Genomic DNA, 18,437 nt, shown 5'->3' with positions numbered 1-18,437 from the left:
ACTCCTGGTGTTCAAGAAATCTTAATGGTAGTCCCTTGAACAGTCACTGTCACAATATTTTGAGTGGTATTTGGCAAAAATAAACTTATCCACATATTTATTCACACACAATACAATTGCACAATATGAGACGCTTGCAGAATACTCTAAAATATTGTAGAATATGTTATAATTCATCAGATATAAGATGAAATGTCCAGGAGCAAGATGTCCCACCTGCATTTCACAAAGAATAACAATGTCCCAACTACAGTAGACTCTCTCTCAATCGGGAATATGGGGCAAAATGTCATCCGATTTAGCGATAGAATTTAGCGTCAAAGCCTTTGTAAATTCCACAAAAAGCGCTCAATTATAAAGAATCACGATAAAATAGGAAGAAATACAGCGAATTTGATCGAATTAGCTTCATAATTAATCGTGAAAATTGTCAACAAAATTTTTCGCCTGATTGAAAAAAAGCCGATTGAGTGAGAGTCTACTGTATATTTCGCTATAGGTTTGGGACGAGAACACTGTTACCCTTGGAGACAATAGGGTCATATATGACCCGGAAAATTCTACACGCTTTTCTGGAAAATTGAGAGTAGTTTATTATATCAAAATATGCAACATACATTCTTTGGATATTCTATTTTGTGTCTCTAAAGAACTTTTTGCTGAAAAAAAAAATTAATATTAAAAATTTTGGAAAAGAAAAGTCATTTCACAAAGTTCGAAATTCGTGATTTTTGATCTCAAATATTTTCTTTTCCTGAATATCTGGAGTCTTGAGAAAATTAACCAAGAATCTTACATCCTTCTATTATGATGTCGTGCACAAACCGATAGATTTCAATTAATGTAAATAAGTCAAAAAAATTGTTTTTTCCCCGGGTCATATGACCCTAAATGACGCGAGGAGCTAGATGCCCACTCTACTAAATCGAGGGAAAATCTCCTTCAGTTGGCAACACTGAACATGGCCACCGTTGGAGTGAGCCCATTTGAAATTTATTTTGTTGAATTTTGTTCAATTTTATAGAATTTTACGGCTCTGAAAGTGTTTTTCTCAGGTATTTTCTGATATTTTCTTATCATTTTTGTCAAAAGCAAAAATTTTTCCATTTTCAGTAAGATTTGTTCGAATAGGCCTTTTCTAGCAGTTTGTTGGATTTTTCCGTCGACCTTCAGTAGGACAATTTCCGCAGTACGCATTTAATTTAGGGTGTGCTCAGCTGTGCTATTTAGGAAGTTGCAAAAAATTGTGAAATCTTTGGGAAAACTGTTCAATTTTCCAGTGAATTTAGTGAAAAGTGATAGAAGGGATACCAAGGAGTGTGTAGGAAGTGAATAAATAGTGAGATACAGAGTGTTTTTGGGGAAAATAAGCCAAACATTGTCTAACCTCGTGGAAGCACATGGGCCAGGAACGCCAGGAAAAATGTCAGTAATCAGTGAAAGGACACTAACGTCCATCCTGAAGGATCATTCTACGATTGGACGTGATCGGGCGTTCCAGGAGGTGCAGAATAAGGTGAGATTTAGCATAACATGTCAGAAGACTGTGCAGGATGTCCTCAAGAATGCCATGGAGGGCAATTTTGCCGACTATGAGGAATATATCATGATGATGAAGACTTCCGTGCTGACGGATGATATCTTCTTGAGGATAGTGAGGAATTCCAAAGAGTGTATACATCTGCTAAAGCCAGAATTCAAAGGATTTGTCGAGACAATTCTCTCCCTGAATTGGACAGAGAAGAGTCCGGAGATCCGGGAAGAATTCAAAGGTTTCCTGCTGGAATTGCTAGTGACCCACAATAAATATGCTCGACATGGGATTGATAGACTAGTTAGTACGTGGATTCCTGAGGAAAATGCAGCTGTTAATTGGCCTCTTGGGACTCCCAATGAGGAAATCCGGGAGAAATTGAATGATGTCCATGAGGTACTGGCTAAGCTAGTAGAATTAATTCCAATGGCATCTTCTGTGATCATTCGAGCCATCGATACCCTCTTTCCCTACTTCAAACGCTCCCCGCACATTCTCAGTGGCTACATTCACAACATCTTCTGGATGCTCAGCTACCAGCCCGTGTTCACAGAAGACATCCTCAAAATTGTCCTGACACGTCTCCTGAAAGTCGACGTCAATGCTCCGAGGAATGAGATTGAAGAGGCAGAAGATGAGGAAGAGATGGAGGATATCTTTGAAATGGACGATGTCCGGGAGTACAGACCGGATGAAATGAAGAATTCCCTGGCAGAATCCCTGGACATCTGCCTGGGGAAACTTTTCCAATTCCTAGAACAGACATTTACCACAAATTCAACATCCTCAGAGCAGACATTTAGAAGCATAATGAATGTCTTTGAGACAGTAATCCTTCCTGCTCACAATCCCCATCACATTCAGTTCTTCATCTTCTACACCATGAGCCTCCGACCGGCCTTCGTCCAGCACTTCGTCAGCAATCTCTGGGCCAAAGTGTGCAATCCCAATGTGGCTCCGGCTATCCGCCAAGTCTCAATTTTCTACATTGCCAGCCTCATGGCCAGGGCAAAATTCCTGCCCCTGGAACTCCTGAGGCAGATGCTAAAGGAATTCTGTGGCTTTGCCCATCAATACATCTCCGGCTACGACTCCTCCCGCAGCGATGGCTCAATCCGGGCCCATGGAGTCTTCTTCTCCATCTGCCAGGCCATCTTCTACGTAATAGCTTTCCGGAGTCGGGATTTGACCAGTGACAAGAAGAGCCTCATGTTCCTGCAATCCCTCCATCTGTCAGCCATTGTCACCTCGCCACTCAATCCACTCAGAGTTTGCCTCCCTCCCATCGCCACAGCATTTGCCGGAGTCACGAGAGCTCATCAACTGACCTACTGCCACACGATCCTGGAGCGCAATGCCAGGAAGAAACTGGCCACTGTCTACATGAGTGACGTAGAGATGCCTGAAGAGTCCCTAGACACCTTTTTCCCCTTTGATCCGTTTCTTCTCAAAAAGTAAGTAAAAAATTTCCTACAAAAAAAATTTTCAAAAAAATATCAAGGGAGAGCAAGTCAGCATTTGAGGTGTACATAGAAAAACTTTTTTATGGGACCTAAATTTCCTTATGACGCTGGCACACCTTTTCAATTTAATGAAATTCAATCGATTTTTATTGAAATTTTACCTTTTACACTTTCAAACTGAGATCAGATACAGCTGTCTCTTTCTGTCAAATGAAATTTAAAATTGAAATTGGAAAATTGAAAGAGACAAACATAGGGTGGAATCACCAGTTCTCGCCAGTGCCCCACTTCTCGCCAGTGCCCCACTTCTCGCCACTTACATTGAAATCGCTATTTTTCGCAATTTATGAAATAAATGAGTCGCAATTTTTTTGTATTGTTTCTGCTTCTACGCATAGAATCGAAAAATAATAATTATTCGTTTTGGATTCACGATTTTGATCACTTTTTAGAGCAATATTTTAAGCAAGTGCATCGAATCCAACATCTCTTACCAAATGTACTAAGTGTCGTCAAATTTTCATCAGGCCAAAAATACCTATTTAGGTAAATAATTTGTCTATTGAATATTTAATTGCATTTGTGGAATACATAAAATTTGTATTTAGTCAATTAATATTTCATTTTATATTATTTTTGTATAAAAATGAGGCATGGCGAGAAGCGGTAATATTCTGGAATTGATTTTACCACCTGTCGCCATATCTTTTCAATAGGCGACGCTAACACTTCAGTTGTCAAATCTGCATTGTTTACTTTCTGCAAAAGCCCCATAATTTGATTTCTCAAATAAAAGTGAAGAAAAATCATTTAAAGAGACTAATAATAAAGTGATCACAAGGAAAGAGAAATGGTGAATGTATTCTTTTCATAGCATTGCCTAAAATAACCGAGTGTGGTTCTTTTCAAGTGGGTGGCGAGAAGTGGTTACAAATTTTACAAAACTGGCGAAAAGTGGTAAAAAGTGGCGACGAAATGGTTATTTTTGCATTATTAATAAAAATCAGTTTTTTAAGTAGTCCAGCGTTCTAGGATTATTATTTTCACGTATCTAGAGCCAATACATCTAAGTAACTTTGTGTCAAATTTGACTTATCTTGTAACAAGGATTCAAAAGTTATGATTAAATGAATTTAATTTTTTCCTAAACATGGCGATAGCCGGTTATTCCACCCTATCTTATTTCAGTTTAAAAGAATAAGAGGTTAAAATTTCAATCGATTGAATTTCACTAAATTGAAGAGGTGTGCCAGCGCCATTAAAATTAGTAAAGATTGCCTTAAAATGTCCTAAATAACCTAAAAAATTTGAATGAATATCTAACAAATTGAGGTTAGAAAGAAAAGTTCTATAAATCCTTCTTTGAGAATTTAGCGAATCTTTTACAAATTTTGAGTTTTTCAGGTTATAATTTTACTTTATGCCGGTGTTTGCACTTGTACTTTTTAAGTTAGATCTTACATAACCTTACATTCAGAAGTCACGTACATACAGTAGACTCTCTCAATTGGGCATTTGGGGCAAAATGTCATCCGGTTTATTGATAGATTTGGGCGTCTAAGTCTTTGTAAATTCCACAAAAAGCGCTCAATTATAAAGAATCACGATAAAATAGGAAGAACTACAGCGAATTTGAGCAAATTAGCTTCATAATTAAACGTGAAAATTGTCAACAAATTTTTCGCCCGATTGAAAAAGAGCCGATTGAGCGAGAGTCTACTGTAATTAGAAAAAAGCCAGTGCCAGTAAATAATGCAAATTTCGTTAAATAATTCTTAAAGGAATGAAAAAAAAAAATGGATGAGAAATGTTTAAAAATGTCTAAAAAATCTTTAAAGTCGATTTTCTCGGAATCTATCAGAGATTGACAAAAATTTCACTTGAAAATGAAAAAAAAAATCGAAGAGAAATACATAAAAACGTCTAAACAACTTTAAAGTCGATTTTCTCGCAAACTATGAGAGATAGAGGCCTCAAACTTGAATCGCTAAAATCCGCGAAAAATTTCGCGACCCGAGAAAATCCGCGAAAAACAACGGAAAATTTTGCGAGCCACAAAAATCCGCGAAAAATTTCGAGACCCGTGAAAATCCGCGAAGTTTTTCGCGACCGGCGAAAATCCGCGAAAAACTTCGCAAGCCACGAAAACCCGCGAAAAATTTCGCGACCCGCGAGAAACTTCGCGAGCCACGAAAATCCGCGATATGTATCGAATGTAGCTTAAATAGAAAAGATGTGGACAGAACAAGAAAAGAATTCATGTGAAAAAAGACAAATTTGTGGAAAAAAAATTGTGAAACTAAAGGAAAATTCAACCATGAAATCAGACATTGAATATTAGAAAAAAAACTATGGTTCAAAAATATAAATTTAAGAAGTGATCAAATAAAAATAATCCAAAGGATTAGAAGTGGACATTGCTGTGACAAGAAGTTTCTAAAACTAATAAAAAAAGAAGACACAGAATTATTCGATAAGTACGAAATCGTGGAAGATATAAATCAAATAGTGATCCAATGCAGAATATTTAATGATATAAGAGAAAAGTATAAGTGCATTAATAATGAAAAACTGAGCATATAAAATATTCTTAAAATAGCAAACGAAGAAACATATTATAAAGAGATCTACAAATAATATCAAAGAAATAAAAGTGAGCACAGTACGGCCATTAATGTGTAAAGTTCCCGTCTTAAATATTTATTGTTTTTCCTCAGTATTTGGGAGATATTTTAATTTATAGATTGATGATTTTGGTATATATTTTTGTGGACGTTTTTGGTTTTTAAAGGATTTTCAACACAGGATACTGGTCAAAATAGGCCTAAAGGCCTAAGACCTTGGTAGGGGGGGACAGGTAAGGGGGGAAACAAAAAAAAAATAAAAGTGAGCATATAATAATTCAAAAACTGTGATCGTATAACAATAATAAGTGATATAAAAAAAGAGTGATAAATAAATAAGTGATATGGTAAATTAAGCTAATTTAAAACCTGCTTCAAATGGAAATTTTTCGCTACTCCAAATGGAAACGTCACTGTTTTCATGATAAATACAGTACCTTATTATTATATTTACAGTGCCCGCTTCGTAATCCGGATGATTGGGAGACAATATGACAGATGTCCGCTTCGTAATCCGGATGATTTTTTTGAATTTGTTCAACGTCTCGAAAATATAACACAAGTTTTTTTCTAGAATTAGAATAAAAGTTTTAAAGAAGTTTGAAAAGACATAATTAGAGAATTCTATGCTATTATACTTCATTTATTAAACAAAAACATCACAGGATAATTCATTTTCATTGCTGAATTGTTGCTGAATACTCGTGCATACATAAACTCAAAATGATTTTAAATGTAACCGTCGATAACTCGTCCGGATTACGGCGATCCGGATTAGAGAGCGGGCACTGTATATATTTCCTATACCTCAGTTTCATTATTTAGTTAATTTTGCTCCAAATAAAGTGAAAATCCATTCATATTCACAAATTTTAATTTGTTAATTTCTCAGAAAAATTAAAAGTGTACCTTATCACCATTGAATTTTTCACCGATCGACCATGTGTTCCAATGAAAAACACAATGTGGTGATTGTTGTTTATTCGTTTTGTTTAACATTTATGACATATTTCTGACTAATTTTAGCTAAATTAAGTGTTTATCTTTATTGTTAACGGTACGTGAAGTTTTCAAATGAAATAATTACCTATTTCATGAACAAAAAGGGTTTTTCTGAAGTTTCTGCAAATGCTTCAATAGGAAACCCCGGAAATATATTTTTTGGAGAGATTTACTTATTGTTTTAGATGGGAAAGGAGAAAAGAACAGGAATAAGAACAAATCCTGCACTCAAGAGCAACTCAACAAGGTTTTGGAAGCTTTTCGTCGCGGTTTCACTTACACTGTTTGTCTCCAATTAGAAACTTTCCCTTGTCTCCATTTGAATTAATATGTTTCCAATAGAACATTTTACACTCGCGTATTTTTCTTGTATTTAAAAAGTTTTCAAATTATATCTAAAGAATTTTCACTAAAGAGTAACATTCTAGAAGAGTCAAGGAGAAAATTTATGTAATTCTCTTCAGAAAAAATATGAACTTAATGTGTTGAATCTTCTGTCAAAGTTAAAGCGTTTGGAAATGGTTTTGGATTAGGACATTTACCCTAACTGCTGCCCGAATTAAAAAGTAGCCCGATCTTAAAAGAACATGGTCATATCTAACAATAGATAAATAATTTTCAATTGAGTAAGAACTATTTCAGGAAAAAATGCAATGACGAACCTATACCATCCAATGTGCGAACCTTGGTAAGCAACGTTCGCTCAAATGGTCCTTTTATTCTTTTTCATTTTCATGAAAAACCAGAGATTTTGCGTCAGAGCATGAGATACGTGTGGAAACATAATACGCTTACTTTCAAATGAGAAATAAAAAAATAAACAAGGTAAAATCTCTAAAACAATTTGAAGAGACACACTTTATTGCACAACTTTAACTTATTTTTTACCAAGTCTCATAGCATTGACAGTAATGTTTGCTTCCGGTGAAAGATGGCTGTATATAAAATTTCCTTGATGATCGCGATAATTAATAAATTTTTGGGTGTAAATTGGTACACCTCCTACTGCTTTTGTTACTTTCTTTCCTTCTTCTGTAACTAAAAGTCCAATTGCAAGACGGAATCCTAATTGATATCCTTGCTCAATACTTTGCTGTATGAGAAATTTACCCAGTGATAGTTTCATAAAATCCGATCGAACACTACATATAGATAGGTATATTGCTTCTTTAATGTTGTACTTTTCTCCTATTTTTGCGTTAAGTTTCATTTCTTCAGCGAAAATCAATGAACTGAGATCGTTTGGGTATCCTCGCAAAGTGGACAGTTCTTTGAGTTTCTTGAGATACTCACGGGATTCGTCTTCATTGAATTTATTCGCTAAGCTTATACCAATCAGTTCTTGCTTCGTGTTATCGGTGAAAGCGAGCACTGAAGTCCCTGATTCCATGGTTTGGGAGTAGTGTGCCCTATTCTCTGGGGATTGAGCTGGTAATCCCGATTGATAGGTCGGAACCGATGGGAAGAAGTACTTTTTTAGGAAATCCATTACTAGATCGTAGTCTCCCTTTTCAGCTAATCGAATTAGCATTGGGCGATTTTTCAAGCACAATTTAAAGATGGTCATAGTCGCAGCGATACTGAGGTGTTACCTTTGCCTGAAGAGTCTGTCTCTTAACTCTCCTTTCTTTTATATTCAACTAAAAATTATATGCCGTCAGGCAAGTGTTGTTAAATATGATGAATAATCTTTTTTGAAGACTAAATTAACTATGAAATGCCATAAAAGAATATGAGAGTTTTATCGTTGTTTTATGTAATAATTCCAACCATTTAGTTATAATAAAATATTATAAGTTTATTTCATGGAAATTTTCATATGATGTACAATAACTCTAGCTTCAGGCGAAACAGTGCTGTAAATGAATTTTCCTTGATGATCGCGATAATCAACAAATTTTTGTGTGTAAATAGGTTCAAATCCCAATTTTTCTATCGCTTTCTTTCCTTCGTCTGTATAGGAAAGTTCTATGGCAACTTTCAAGCCCATTTGAGCTCCATGATGAATAGATTTCTGCACGATAATTCTACCCAGTGAAAGTCTCTTGAAATCCGATCGAATGCATCCCACGGCCATGTAAAGTGCTTCTTTAACATTGTGTCTTTCTCCAATTTTTGCTTGAAGTTTCATTTCTTCAGCAAAAATTATTCCACTTAGATCATTTGGGTATCCTCGCTGAATGGAAAGATCTTTCAGTTTCTTGAGATACTCACGGGATATGTCTTCATTGAACTTGTTTGCTAAAGCTACTCCAATCAGTTCTTGCTTTGTGTCATCGGTGAAAGCGAGCACTGAAGTTCCTAATCCCATGATTTTTGTGTAGTGTTCCCTATTCTCTGGAGATTGAGATGGTATTCCTGTTTGATACGTAGGAAGTAGCGGAAGAAAATTCTTTTTCAGGAATTCCAATACTTGACCAAAATCATCCTTTTCAGCTAATCGAATTAGCATTGGGCGATTTTTTAAGCACAATCTTGACACGTTCATGGTAACAATGATACTGAGCCATTGGCTTATCTGGGTCGTTTAATTATCTTCTTATCTTTAATTTTCTAACTTCAGCTGTAAATTTTCTGCTATCAGACAAATTCTTCCAATTAGATTGCAGTTATGACCCTGAAAACTTTCGCTATTCTATAATAATCTTTGCAGAGTTCTAAAATATTTTCTTACAGTCTATTTTGGTGGTGTATTTGATAATTCAGAGATAAAGTTGTCCGATAGAAGATAATTTACAGATGAAGTGTAAGAATGAGAGATAAGAAGACAATTCAACGACGAAGATAAGTCAATGTAGCTCAGTATTATTTCCAAAATGAGTGTGTCAGGATGGTCTAGGTTGTGCATAAAAAATCGTCCAATTCTAATTCGATTAGCTGAAAGGGGAGACTTCGAATCAGTAATGGAATTCCTCAAAAAGAACTTCCTCCCACTCATTCCCACTTATCAACGTGCAATACCATCTCAATCTCCTGAAAACAGGGAACACTATGCCAAAACCATGGAATCAGGAACTTCAGTACTCGCTTTCACTGATGATGAAAAACAAGAACTAATTGGAGTAGCCCTAGCAAACAAGTTCAATGAAGACGAATCACGTGAGTATGTCAAGAAGCTCAATGATCTTGTCACTCTGCGAGGATACCCAAATGATCTAAGTGGAATAATTTTTGCTGAAGAAATGAAACTTCAAGCAAAAATAGGACAAAGATACAACGTAAAAGACGCCCTATACCTGTCTATAGGTACTCTTCGACCGGACTACAGAAAACTATCATTGGGTATAAAACTCATGCAACAGAGTATTGATCATGCAGTTCTGCTGGGATTCAAATATACCGTAGACCTTTCAGTCACAGATGATGGGAAGAAAATGATAAGGAAACTGGGAGCTGAACCTATTTACACACAAAAATTTGTTGATTATTGCGATCATCAAAGAAATTTTATCTACAGCAATTTGCCACCGGAAGCAACCATTACTGTACATTTAATGAAAATTGGTGAAAAAGCTGAAAAATAAGCAATAAAAGTATTCGAATGGTGTTTTATTTTTCATTGTTTTATTGATCATCTTGAAAGAACACAGAATGAACACTTGAAAAGAATCTGAAAAAATACTTTTCGTTAGTGGAAGCACACTTTTACAGCTGTTCTCAGTGGCTCTATAGTTGGACATCGAAAAAGAAAATTCAAGAGGTACTCTCTGAAAAAAAGTCTCAGATTCCAGCTTTTCCAAAAAAAAAGTGTTCCGTACGTCATCTCCGCTACTATTCCTTTGAGACTCTAATCTTAAGGGCAGAATCACATTGACAATAAAATGCTCGCCGTAGCCTTACCGTATTTCGTTAATTAACGCATTTTCATTGCAATTCTTACACAAATTTTCCATTATTGTATTACCTTCTTATGTCATACTCGTCATACTCGGTGGCACTAGGTGAAAATAATATAAGAAAATTAAGAAATAAAACGAAAATGCGATAAACGGTGAGCAAAAAAACTGTAAGAATCGTACAGTTCTTTTTGCTCACCGTTTATCGAATTTTCGTTTTATTTCTTCAATTTTCTTATATTATTTTCACCTAGTGCCGCCTAGTATGACATAAGGTATTACGTTAATCGAGAATTTGCGTAAGAATTGCAATGAAAATGCGTAAATTAACGAAATACGGTGAGGCTACGGCGAGCATTTTATTGTCTATATGATTCTGCCCTAAAACCATTGCCGTATTCCTATTACCTTTTTAATTATGGATTTTTTTTAGAGTAAATCCAACATAACCTCACAATTCAAAATAAATTGGAGATATAGATATATTATATCTAAGATTTATATCTAGGAGTATGGTCAGCCAAGATGTTTCGTTTCAAGTATAAGGTGGGCCAAATCGAACTGACAGTCAGGCTTATAAATAATACCTCGTTTGATGTTTCGATAGCAATATTTTCAGAAACTTTTTCTAGATTCAGAGGCACGTACCTTCAGATTTGAAGGCAAAATTGTACAATATGCCTTGGAACAAATCAATATTGCTTTTCTATTTGTCTTGTAACAAAAAATTAAGAACTTTGAATACTAAATAAGGTAAGCATTGGATCTTAATGAATTACAGATTTTTGTTATGATACAGTAGACTCTCGCTAGTTCCGCTCTTTAAGGATCGGGCTACTTTTTAATTCGGGCAGCGGTTACATTTGAAAAAAATTTGTTGTCATTTTTCAAATTTGATTATAATTCTCAAATGAATCAAATATGCTCAAATTTGGCATGGTGTGTGGTTTTCATGCAATTTACGATATTATGAGTGTGTAAACTGTGTATGCAGATAAATAAAAAATCGTTGCATTTCCAAAAGTTTGTCGCCAGAATTTCTCTCTAATTTGGGTGACATTTCGGTCCCAAATGCCCGAATTTGAGAGAGTCTACTGTACTTTGTTACAATGCCCGCTTTGTAATCCGGATGGATTTTTTGAATTTGTTCGACGTAAAGATTTAAAGATTCAAAGACATAATTATAGAATTCTAGGCTATTGTACTTCATTTATTAAACAAAAACATCACAGGATAATTCATTTTCATTGCTGAACACACATGTATACATAACCTCAAAATTATTTTAAATGTAACCGCCGAGAACTAGTCCGGATTACGCTGATCTGGATTAGAGAACGGGTACTGTATTTGTTTTTATTCATCTTTATGGTCAGCAATGTGAGTCTATGCTGTAAATAACCTACAAATTGTTTAAAGTCCTTACATTTACAGTTCTGCATTAAAATATCGAAACTATTATAAAGCGAGGTAATTCCGATGCTTTTCAGAAAGTACGATTTTAACGCTCGTTTCTGAACTGATGAAATATTTTTTCCCCATTCCAAATCAATAGAATTATTCTTTGTTTCATTTAGAATCATGATAAAAAAATGAATTTTAGCAATAATATTGAAGAAAATTAATAAAATTACGATAATATTAATATATGCGCAAGAATGTTACTGCGATGCTTTTTTTCTAACTTCGTTGAATTCGATGAAACTCGGATGCTCATTTTAAGGAAAAGTTTAATGCATAAAAATGAGAAGATATTATTTCAAAAACATTTTTTTAAAGTTTTATTCCATCAATTCCCATTCACAGCAAAACTTTCTTGGAAACGAAATTTTTAGTACAAATCCAGGTGACCCGAGTTTGAAATATATTTGTTTCACCCACTTATTAAATCGATAAAAATATAATTTTTGGTTTTTCTTAAATTAGAATAGTTATATCATGTTACTGCAGTGATTAATTATGGGAATAAAAATATAAATTATATTTAAAGTGGATTTATCGGAGTTAAATCAGTTGTGGCATCCGAGTTTTGCAATCGTCGCAGTTACATGGCCTTACTATACTTGAAATTTATCACACCCATTCGATGCATATTTTGCGAGAAACTCGCTCATTTTTGATGATGATCATAAATCGGTTATGTTTTGAGTGATTTATAAAATCGATTCAAATCAGTCGTGAACCGATAAGTAATTTTTGTCCGAAAATCAATTTTATTACTCTTCAAACTATTTTGTTCGATCTTTAGAGTGATTTATGAATCGGTTCAAATCGTTTGAGAACCGGTAAATGATAAATGATCGGAAAGTACTTTTGAGGTATACTATTTAAGTCATGAATTCGAGAACTTCTCAAAGGTTGGGATGCTTTGCCACTCCTTTTTCCAGGAGGGTTACATTAGCTCTGAAAAATGCGATCAGTTTTAGTGTAATTTTTCCCTGTTTTCGGACACATTTCACGAGATATCTCCAAAACTATGTAGATTGCCAATTTAAGGTTTTCGGTTGCCTCTTCGTTATTGAATTGGCTTTTATTGTGTATTAGTATTTTTTGCTAATTCATTATACAATGACAGAAAACAGCTAATAAACTCAAAAGTTTTTTCGGCTCGCTAGAAACATAGGAAATGTCATGCCCCTGCCTTTTTCTATTGAATCTATTTAGATTTAGGATATTTTAAATTATTTTTCATTCCCCTTTTTAATTAAAAAGATATCAGATTTTATTGAAAAAAAATATCAAGGTCTATTAATTTTTTTCAAATTAAAATTGAAATTCTCTGAATTTTTTTTTATTTGTACACCACGGAGCTGGATTGTTTCCCCCTTGCGAAATTCAAATTTTAACGGCTCTTCTTTTCAGATCCTCAAAGTACATCGAGAAGATTTACCTGAAATACCAAGCGAGCGAGGCTGAGGAAAAGCCAGTTGAGGAAGATGAAGCTAGGCGAAAAAGGAAAGACACAATTGGTGATGAAGATGACTTTATTGCGGAAAAACGCGTGAAGGTATCCTCTAGCGATCTGGCCAAGAGTCCCGAAATGCAATTTGGCTACAGTCTGTCGCCGGGATTTCACGCATAAATCAAAAAATAAGATTTTTCTAATAAATCTTGATAAATTATTTGAATCACAGTGTTTGAGATTGGATGGGAATGAGAGGGGGAAGGTTTTCAGGGACTTCAGGGTTTTCAGGGTCTTCAGTGAGGGTTTCAGGGCTCGAGAGTACTTCCCTGGAGGAGGGAACTGTTCTTAGGGAGTTTTCTGCTTCTGCCTGGATTGTGCTGTTGATTTTTTTGAGGTGGGTGGAGTGGTGGGCATTCCTGTTGGACAGCGTCCGGAAGCGTTTGTCGCAGTAGAGGCACTCGAAGGACTTTACTCCCGTGTGGACGGTCAGGTGGGTTTTTAGGTTGTCCTTGGAGGAGAAGTCCTTCAAGCAAGTCACGCAGGTGAACTTTGGTTTGTCATTTGAGTGGATCCTGGTGGAAAAAGTCCAGGAAGTTATTTGAATGCGTCAAAAGCGGATTTTTCGAAAGAAGGACCTACCTTCGGTGATTCCTCAGGGTGGATTCCAGGGAAAAGGATTTCCCACATTCCTCACAGCGAAAGGGACGCTCTCCTGTGTGAGTCCTCAGATGCCTTCGGAGATCAATTGGCTTGATGAATTTCTTCGAACAATTCGGGCATTTCTTGTAGTTTTTTTCATTCCGGGATTTTTCACTGATTTGAGGGATTTCCTGGGCAGGAAGGGCAATGGGCTCGAGCGAAGGAAGTATATATTCCTCTTCAGGTGGTTTCTGACGCTTCTGCGGTGTCCAAGAGAAGATTGTTGTACTGTCAGTTTCCCCATCGACCGGACTGATTTTTATGAGGTTAGGTGACAATTCCTGTGAATTTCTCACAGTATCATCCAAAACAGGCAGAAATTCCTCAACAGGCTCGAAGTTCTGATCATCCAGGATGACTATAAAGGTTTTTGGTTGATTTTCATCCAGCCACTGACCATCAATTTCCGGAATATTCTCAAGTGGCTGCTGAAGGACAATTTCTTCCCGGACGGGGTCTGTGAGTTCAGGAAGAGGAATTTGAGGGGTATTTTCTGACTCTACCGGAGCCTTATCCACCTGCTGCACCATCCCATCGTGAATTATTGAGTGTTTCCTAAAGGATTCCTGGGTTTTGAACCTCTTCCTGCATTTCTGGCATTCGTATTTCTTCTCAACGCTGTGGACTTCTGCATGCCTCCTGCAGGCGGATGCTGTTGTGAACATCCTGTCGCACATTAGGCAGCAGTAGGGTTTCTGGCCAGTGTGGCAGCGTCCATGGACCTCGAGGATGGTTCTGGTGGAGAAAGTTTTCCCACAAACTGCGCACTGGAACGGCCGGATGTTCTGATGTCGCATCAGATGCTCCCTCAAGTGACAGTTCTTCGTGAATCTCATGGGACAAATTGTACACTGATGCGGCCTAGCGACAATAGTCTCCGTCACAGCCTTCAGTTTTCGCTCCAGGGAGAGTTCTCTGTTGTGCTGGCGCAAGTGGGCAGTAAATTTTGTCTTCTGGCTGAAGCTCAAAGGGCACCGGCTGCATTGGAACACAATTGTCGCTGGCTCTGTCTTTTTTTCTTCAGCTTCTTCCGGAAACTGCCTCTTCCGGCCAGGCAGGGCTCTTTCCGGCCCTTCCGGCAGTTTCTTGGCTTCCGGATGCGGTTTCACATGCTCCTGTCGATGCTGAAGCCACCCACAGAAATCCTCCAACTTCCTCTGGCAGAAATTGCACTCCAGAACCTTTCTATTTCCCTCCCGGAGCTCCTTTACTGCATGCAGAACTTTGGTTCCATCTTCCCGGAATTCCGTGAACTTCACAAACTTCCCCTGCTCATCTTCTCCAGAATTTCCCTTCCCCAGTTCCTCCTGAGCTTTCTGGTGAATCTTCTTGACATGGAGACTCAGAGCACTTAGTTTCCGGAAGCTGCAGGAGCATTCTTTGCATGGAAACTTCTGGCTGTCACTGCTGTGAAGTCTTTTCAAGTGACACTGCAAATTGGTCTTCTGGATGAAGCTGAGGGAGCATTTAGGGCACTGATGGGGTCTATCACCCGTGTGGATGACTTTGTGGACCACCAGGGAGCTTTTCTGGGTGAAAGTCTGCCGGCAAATGTCACAGCGGAAAGGTTTCTTCCCCGTGTGAATCAATAAATGCCGATTCAGGACACTTTTCTTCCCAAAAGTTTTCTGGCAAACTGAACACTCAAATGGCTTTTCAGCCGGAACTCTCTCCTTCCCCAGACACTCCTTAGAGTGCTCCTGGAGGTCCATTTGAAATGAAAAGACACCTTCACATTTCGCACAAGTCAGATTTTCACTCTTAAAATGCAGTTTAATATGTCCCCGGATGCTGGATCTTCGTTGGAATTCAACCTTGCAGGTAGGACATCGGACTGGAGGAGTCTTGTGCGTCACCATGTGGAGCAAGAAGTTGTCGAGATTGTTGAAGCCGCTGGAGCATTCCTTGCAATTATAGGGCTTTGACAGCTGATGAGACTTCCGGTGCAGCTTCAGGAGGCTCTTCCTACTGAAGTTCTGATGGCACAGGTGGCAGGGGAATTGTACTTTTGGGGATTGTAAGCTTCCAGGTGCTCCTTCAGGTACAGAACTTTCGAGATTTTGCAGATTTTCATGATCTCTGATGTTCTTCGCCTGATCTTGGGCTTCTTCATTACACACGTATATCAGAGTCTCACTGGACGGAAGATTCTGGTCAGGATTGTGCATTTTGGTGTGAAAAATTAAGTTTTCCCACGTAATCAAAACAAAAACAAAACTCACATTGTCAAAATTATTTAGCAGACTGAAGGATTACCCAAAGAACATTTTACTTCAATTTGAAATTTGTCCGTTAACTAAGTTGCATGGATTGCATCGATTGCATGCAATTTCCTACGAAATTCGTAAAAACTTAAAAAAATCTTTTTAGAAAATCAACTTCATTTTTAATTACTATTTACCCTATTCACTCATAAATTAAAAATTATTTAGGTTGCTTTTAGTTTTTGAATATAATAAAATTGCAATACTTTTTTATTTTAAAATTAAGTCTCCATAAAGGTAAAGATTTTTGGTAAGTAGTAAAATTAAGCTAATTCAGAACCTGCTCCAAATGGAAATTTTTCGCTACTCAAAATGGAAACATCATTGTTTTCACAATAAATACATACAGTACTAAATTATTATATTTACAGTAGACTCTCTCAAATTCGGGCATTTGGGACCAAAATGCCACCCGAATTAGAGAGAAATTCTCGGGCAACGAACCTTTTGAAATGCAACGTTTTTTTGCTCATCTGTATCCACATATTAATTTCACATACTCATATTTATTATAAATATCATGAAAACCCCTTAACTGTGTTATCACACTTGCACATTAAAATTTTAATATGATTCACATCAATTGTCGCTTGTGAGCGTCTAAATGTGTAATTTGTGTGTTTGAATCATTTTATATTCAAAATTTGATCTATTTGTTGATAAAAAGGTAGACTTGGCCCGCAAAATTTGATGTAAAAGCATTAATGCGATTTTCTCTTTAATTTTTTAATGTGAAAAATATTTATGATTTAGGTAAATTTAAACTTATTTTTGCAGGCCAAGTCCACTTCTTTATCAATAAATAGAAAAACCCCAAATATTAAATGACTCAAAGACACAAATAAGATATTTGGACGCTCACAAGCGACAATTAATGTGAATCACATTAAAATTTTAATGTGCAAGTGTGATAACGCCGTACATAATAATGCAAAAACACATCAGAACTAAGACAAACCATGTCAAATTTGAGCATATTTGCTTCATTCGATAATTCAATTCAATTCAATTTATTGGAAAACAATATTCGATTTATTGGAGGACTATCTGTCCTCTATACAATTAGTATAAATTCATATTTATAGAAAGTTTTAAAGTTAAAAAAAGACAGTAAAGCTCAAGTGGGGCACGATCGAACTTCAAAAATGTCAATAAACTTTTTTCAAATTTAACTGTTGCCCGAATTAAAAAGTAGCCCGATCTTAAAAGAGCCGAATTAGCTAGAGTCTACTGTATATATTTTTTATACCACAGTTTCATTATTTAGTTAATTTTGCTCCAAATATAGCGAAAATCCGTTCATATTCACAAATTTTAATTTGTTAATTTCTCAGAAAAATCAAAAGTGTACCTTTTCACCATCGAATTTTTCATCGATCGACCATTTTTTCCAATGAAAAACACAATAAGGTGACTGTTGTTTATTCGTTTTGTTTAGCTAAATTATGTGCTAATCTTTATTGGTAAAATTTCTTGAAGTTTTTAAATGAAATAATTACCTATTTCGTGAACAAAAAGGGTTTTTCTGAAGTGTCTGCATATTCTTCAATAGAAAACCCCGGAAATATGATTTAAACTTTTTCCTTAAAGCCTTAAACTAAAGCCTTAAACTTTAATTATAATAACTAATTAAACGAGTTTCACATGAAACTATAGTTTCATGTGAGAAACTCGAATATAAATAATTCTTTTATTTAATCCTGATGCAATATTCGCCCTGGAGGTTTTAACCTTGTTTTAAAGGTATCTGATTTATAAAAAATGTACACGTAAAGAATTTTATGGTCCTAAAAAATGATAATTTTATTTCAACCGTCTTAAAAATTTCCTAAAATAAAAATACCTTGTTTTATGAAATAAAAAAACAAAAATCTTAACATAAATGTTGCTAATCCTCAGGCTTTGAAAAAAAACTATTAGGTTAGCTTAATGCTTTCAGGTTTCGCACATACTTTGGCTTCGAACACTTAATCTTTACAGGAAATGTGAAACTTAAGATTAGCTATTAAGATACTTATATTGTTATTAGGTCAGATTCATTAAAAGAATATGGGAAAAATATGAACTGTTCGAAACCAGAGTGTGTGCCAAGCTTGAAAGTCTTCCCTAG

At 36.0% G+C, this 18,437-nt stretch overlaps 2 protein-coding genes across 2 annotated transcripts; one reads left to right on the top strand and one right to left on the bottom strand.

Moving 5' to 3' along the window:
- Nucleotides 1–1,131: 1,131 nt before the first annotated feature.
- LOC129798475 (RNA polymerase I-specific transcription initiation factor RRN3) lies at nucleotides 1,132–13,587 on the top strand. The gene is made up of 2 exons (XM_055841631.1): nucleotides 1,132–2,988; nucleotides 13,322–13,587. The coding sequence occupies exons 1-2, from the start codon at nucleotides 1,424–1,426 to the stop codon at nucleotides 13,539–13,541; spliced, it is 1,785 nt and encodes a 594-aa protein (XP_055697606.1). The 5' UTR covers nucleotides 1,132–1,423; the 3' UTR covers nucleotides 13,542–13,587.
- On the bottom strand, nucleotides 13,426–16,304 carry LOC129798474 (zinc finger protein 271-like). The gene is made up of 2 exons (XM_055841630.1): nucleotides 14,004–16,304; nucleotides 13,426–13,936 (listed from the first exon to the last, which is right to left on the bottom strand). The coding sequence occupies exons 1-2, from the start codon at nucleotides 16,229–16,231 to the stop codon at nucleotides 13,588–13,590; spliced, it is 2,577 nt and encodes an 858-aa protein (XP_055697605.1). The 5' UTR covers nucleotides 16,232–16,304; the 3' UTR covers nucleotides 13,426–13,587.
- Nucleotides 16,305–18,437: the final 2,133 nt, after the last annotated feature.

The sequence above is a fragment of the Phlebotomus papatasi genome, chromosome 1, assembly GCF_024763615.1.
Source record: "Phlebotomus papatasi isolate M1 chromosome 1, Ppap_2.1, whole genome shotgun sequence".
NCBI lineage: Eukaryota > Metazoa > Arthropoda > Insecta > Diptera > Psychodidae > Phlebotomus > Phlebotomus papatasi.
The sequence above is the reverse complement of the archived record's forward strand: the minus strand, read 5'-3'. Positions and strand labels throughout refer to the sequence as shown.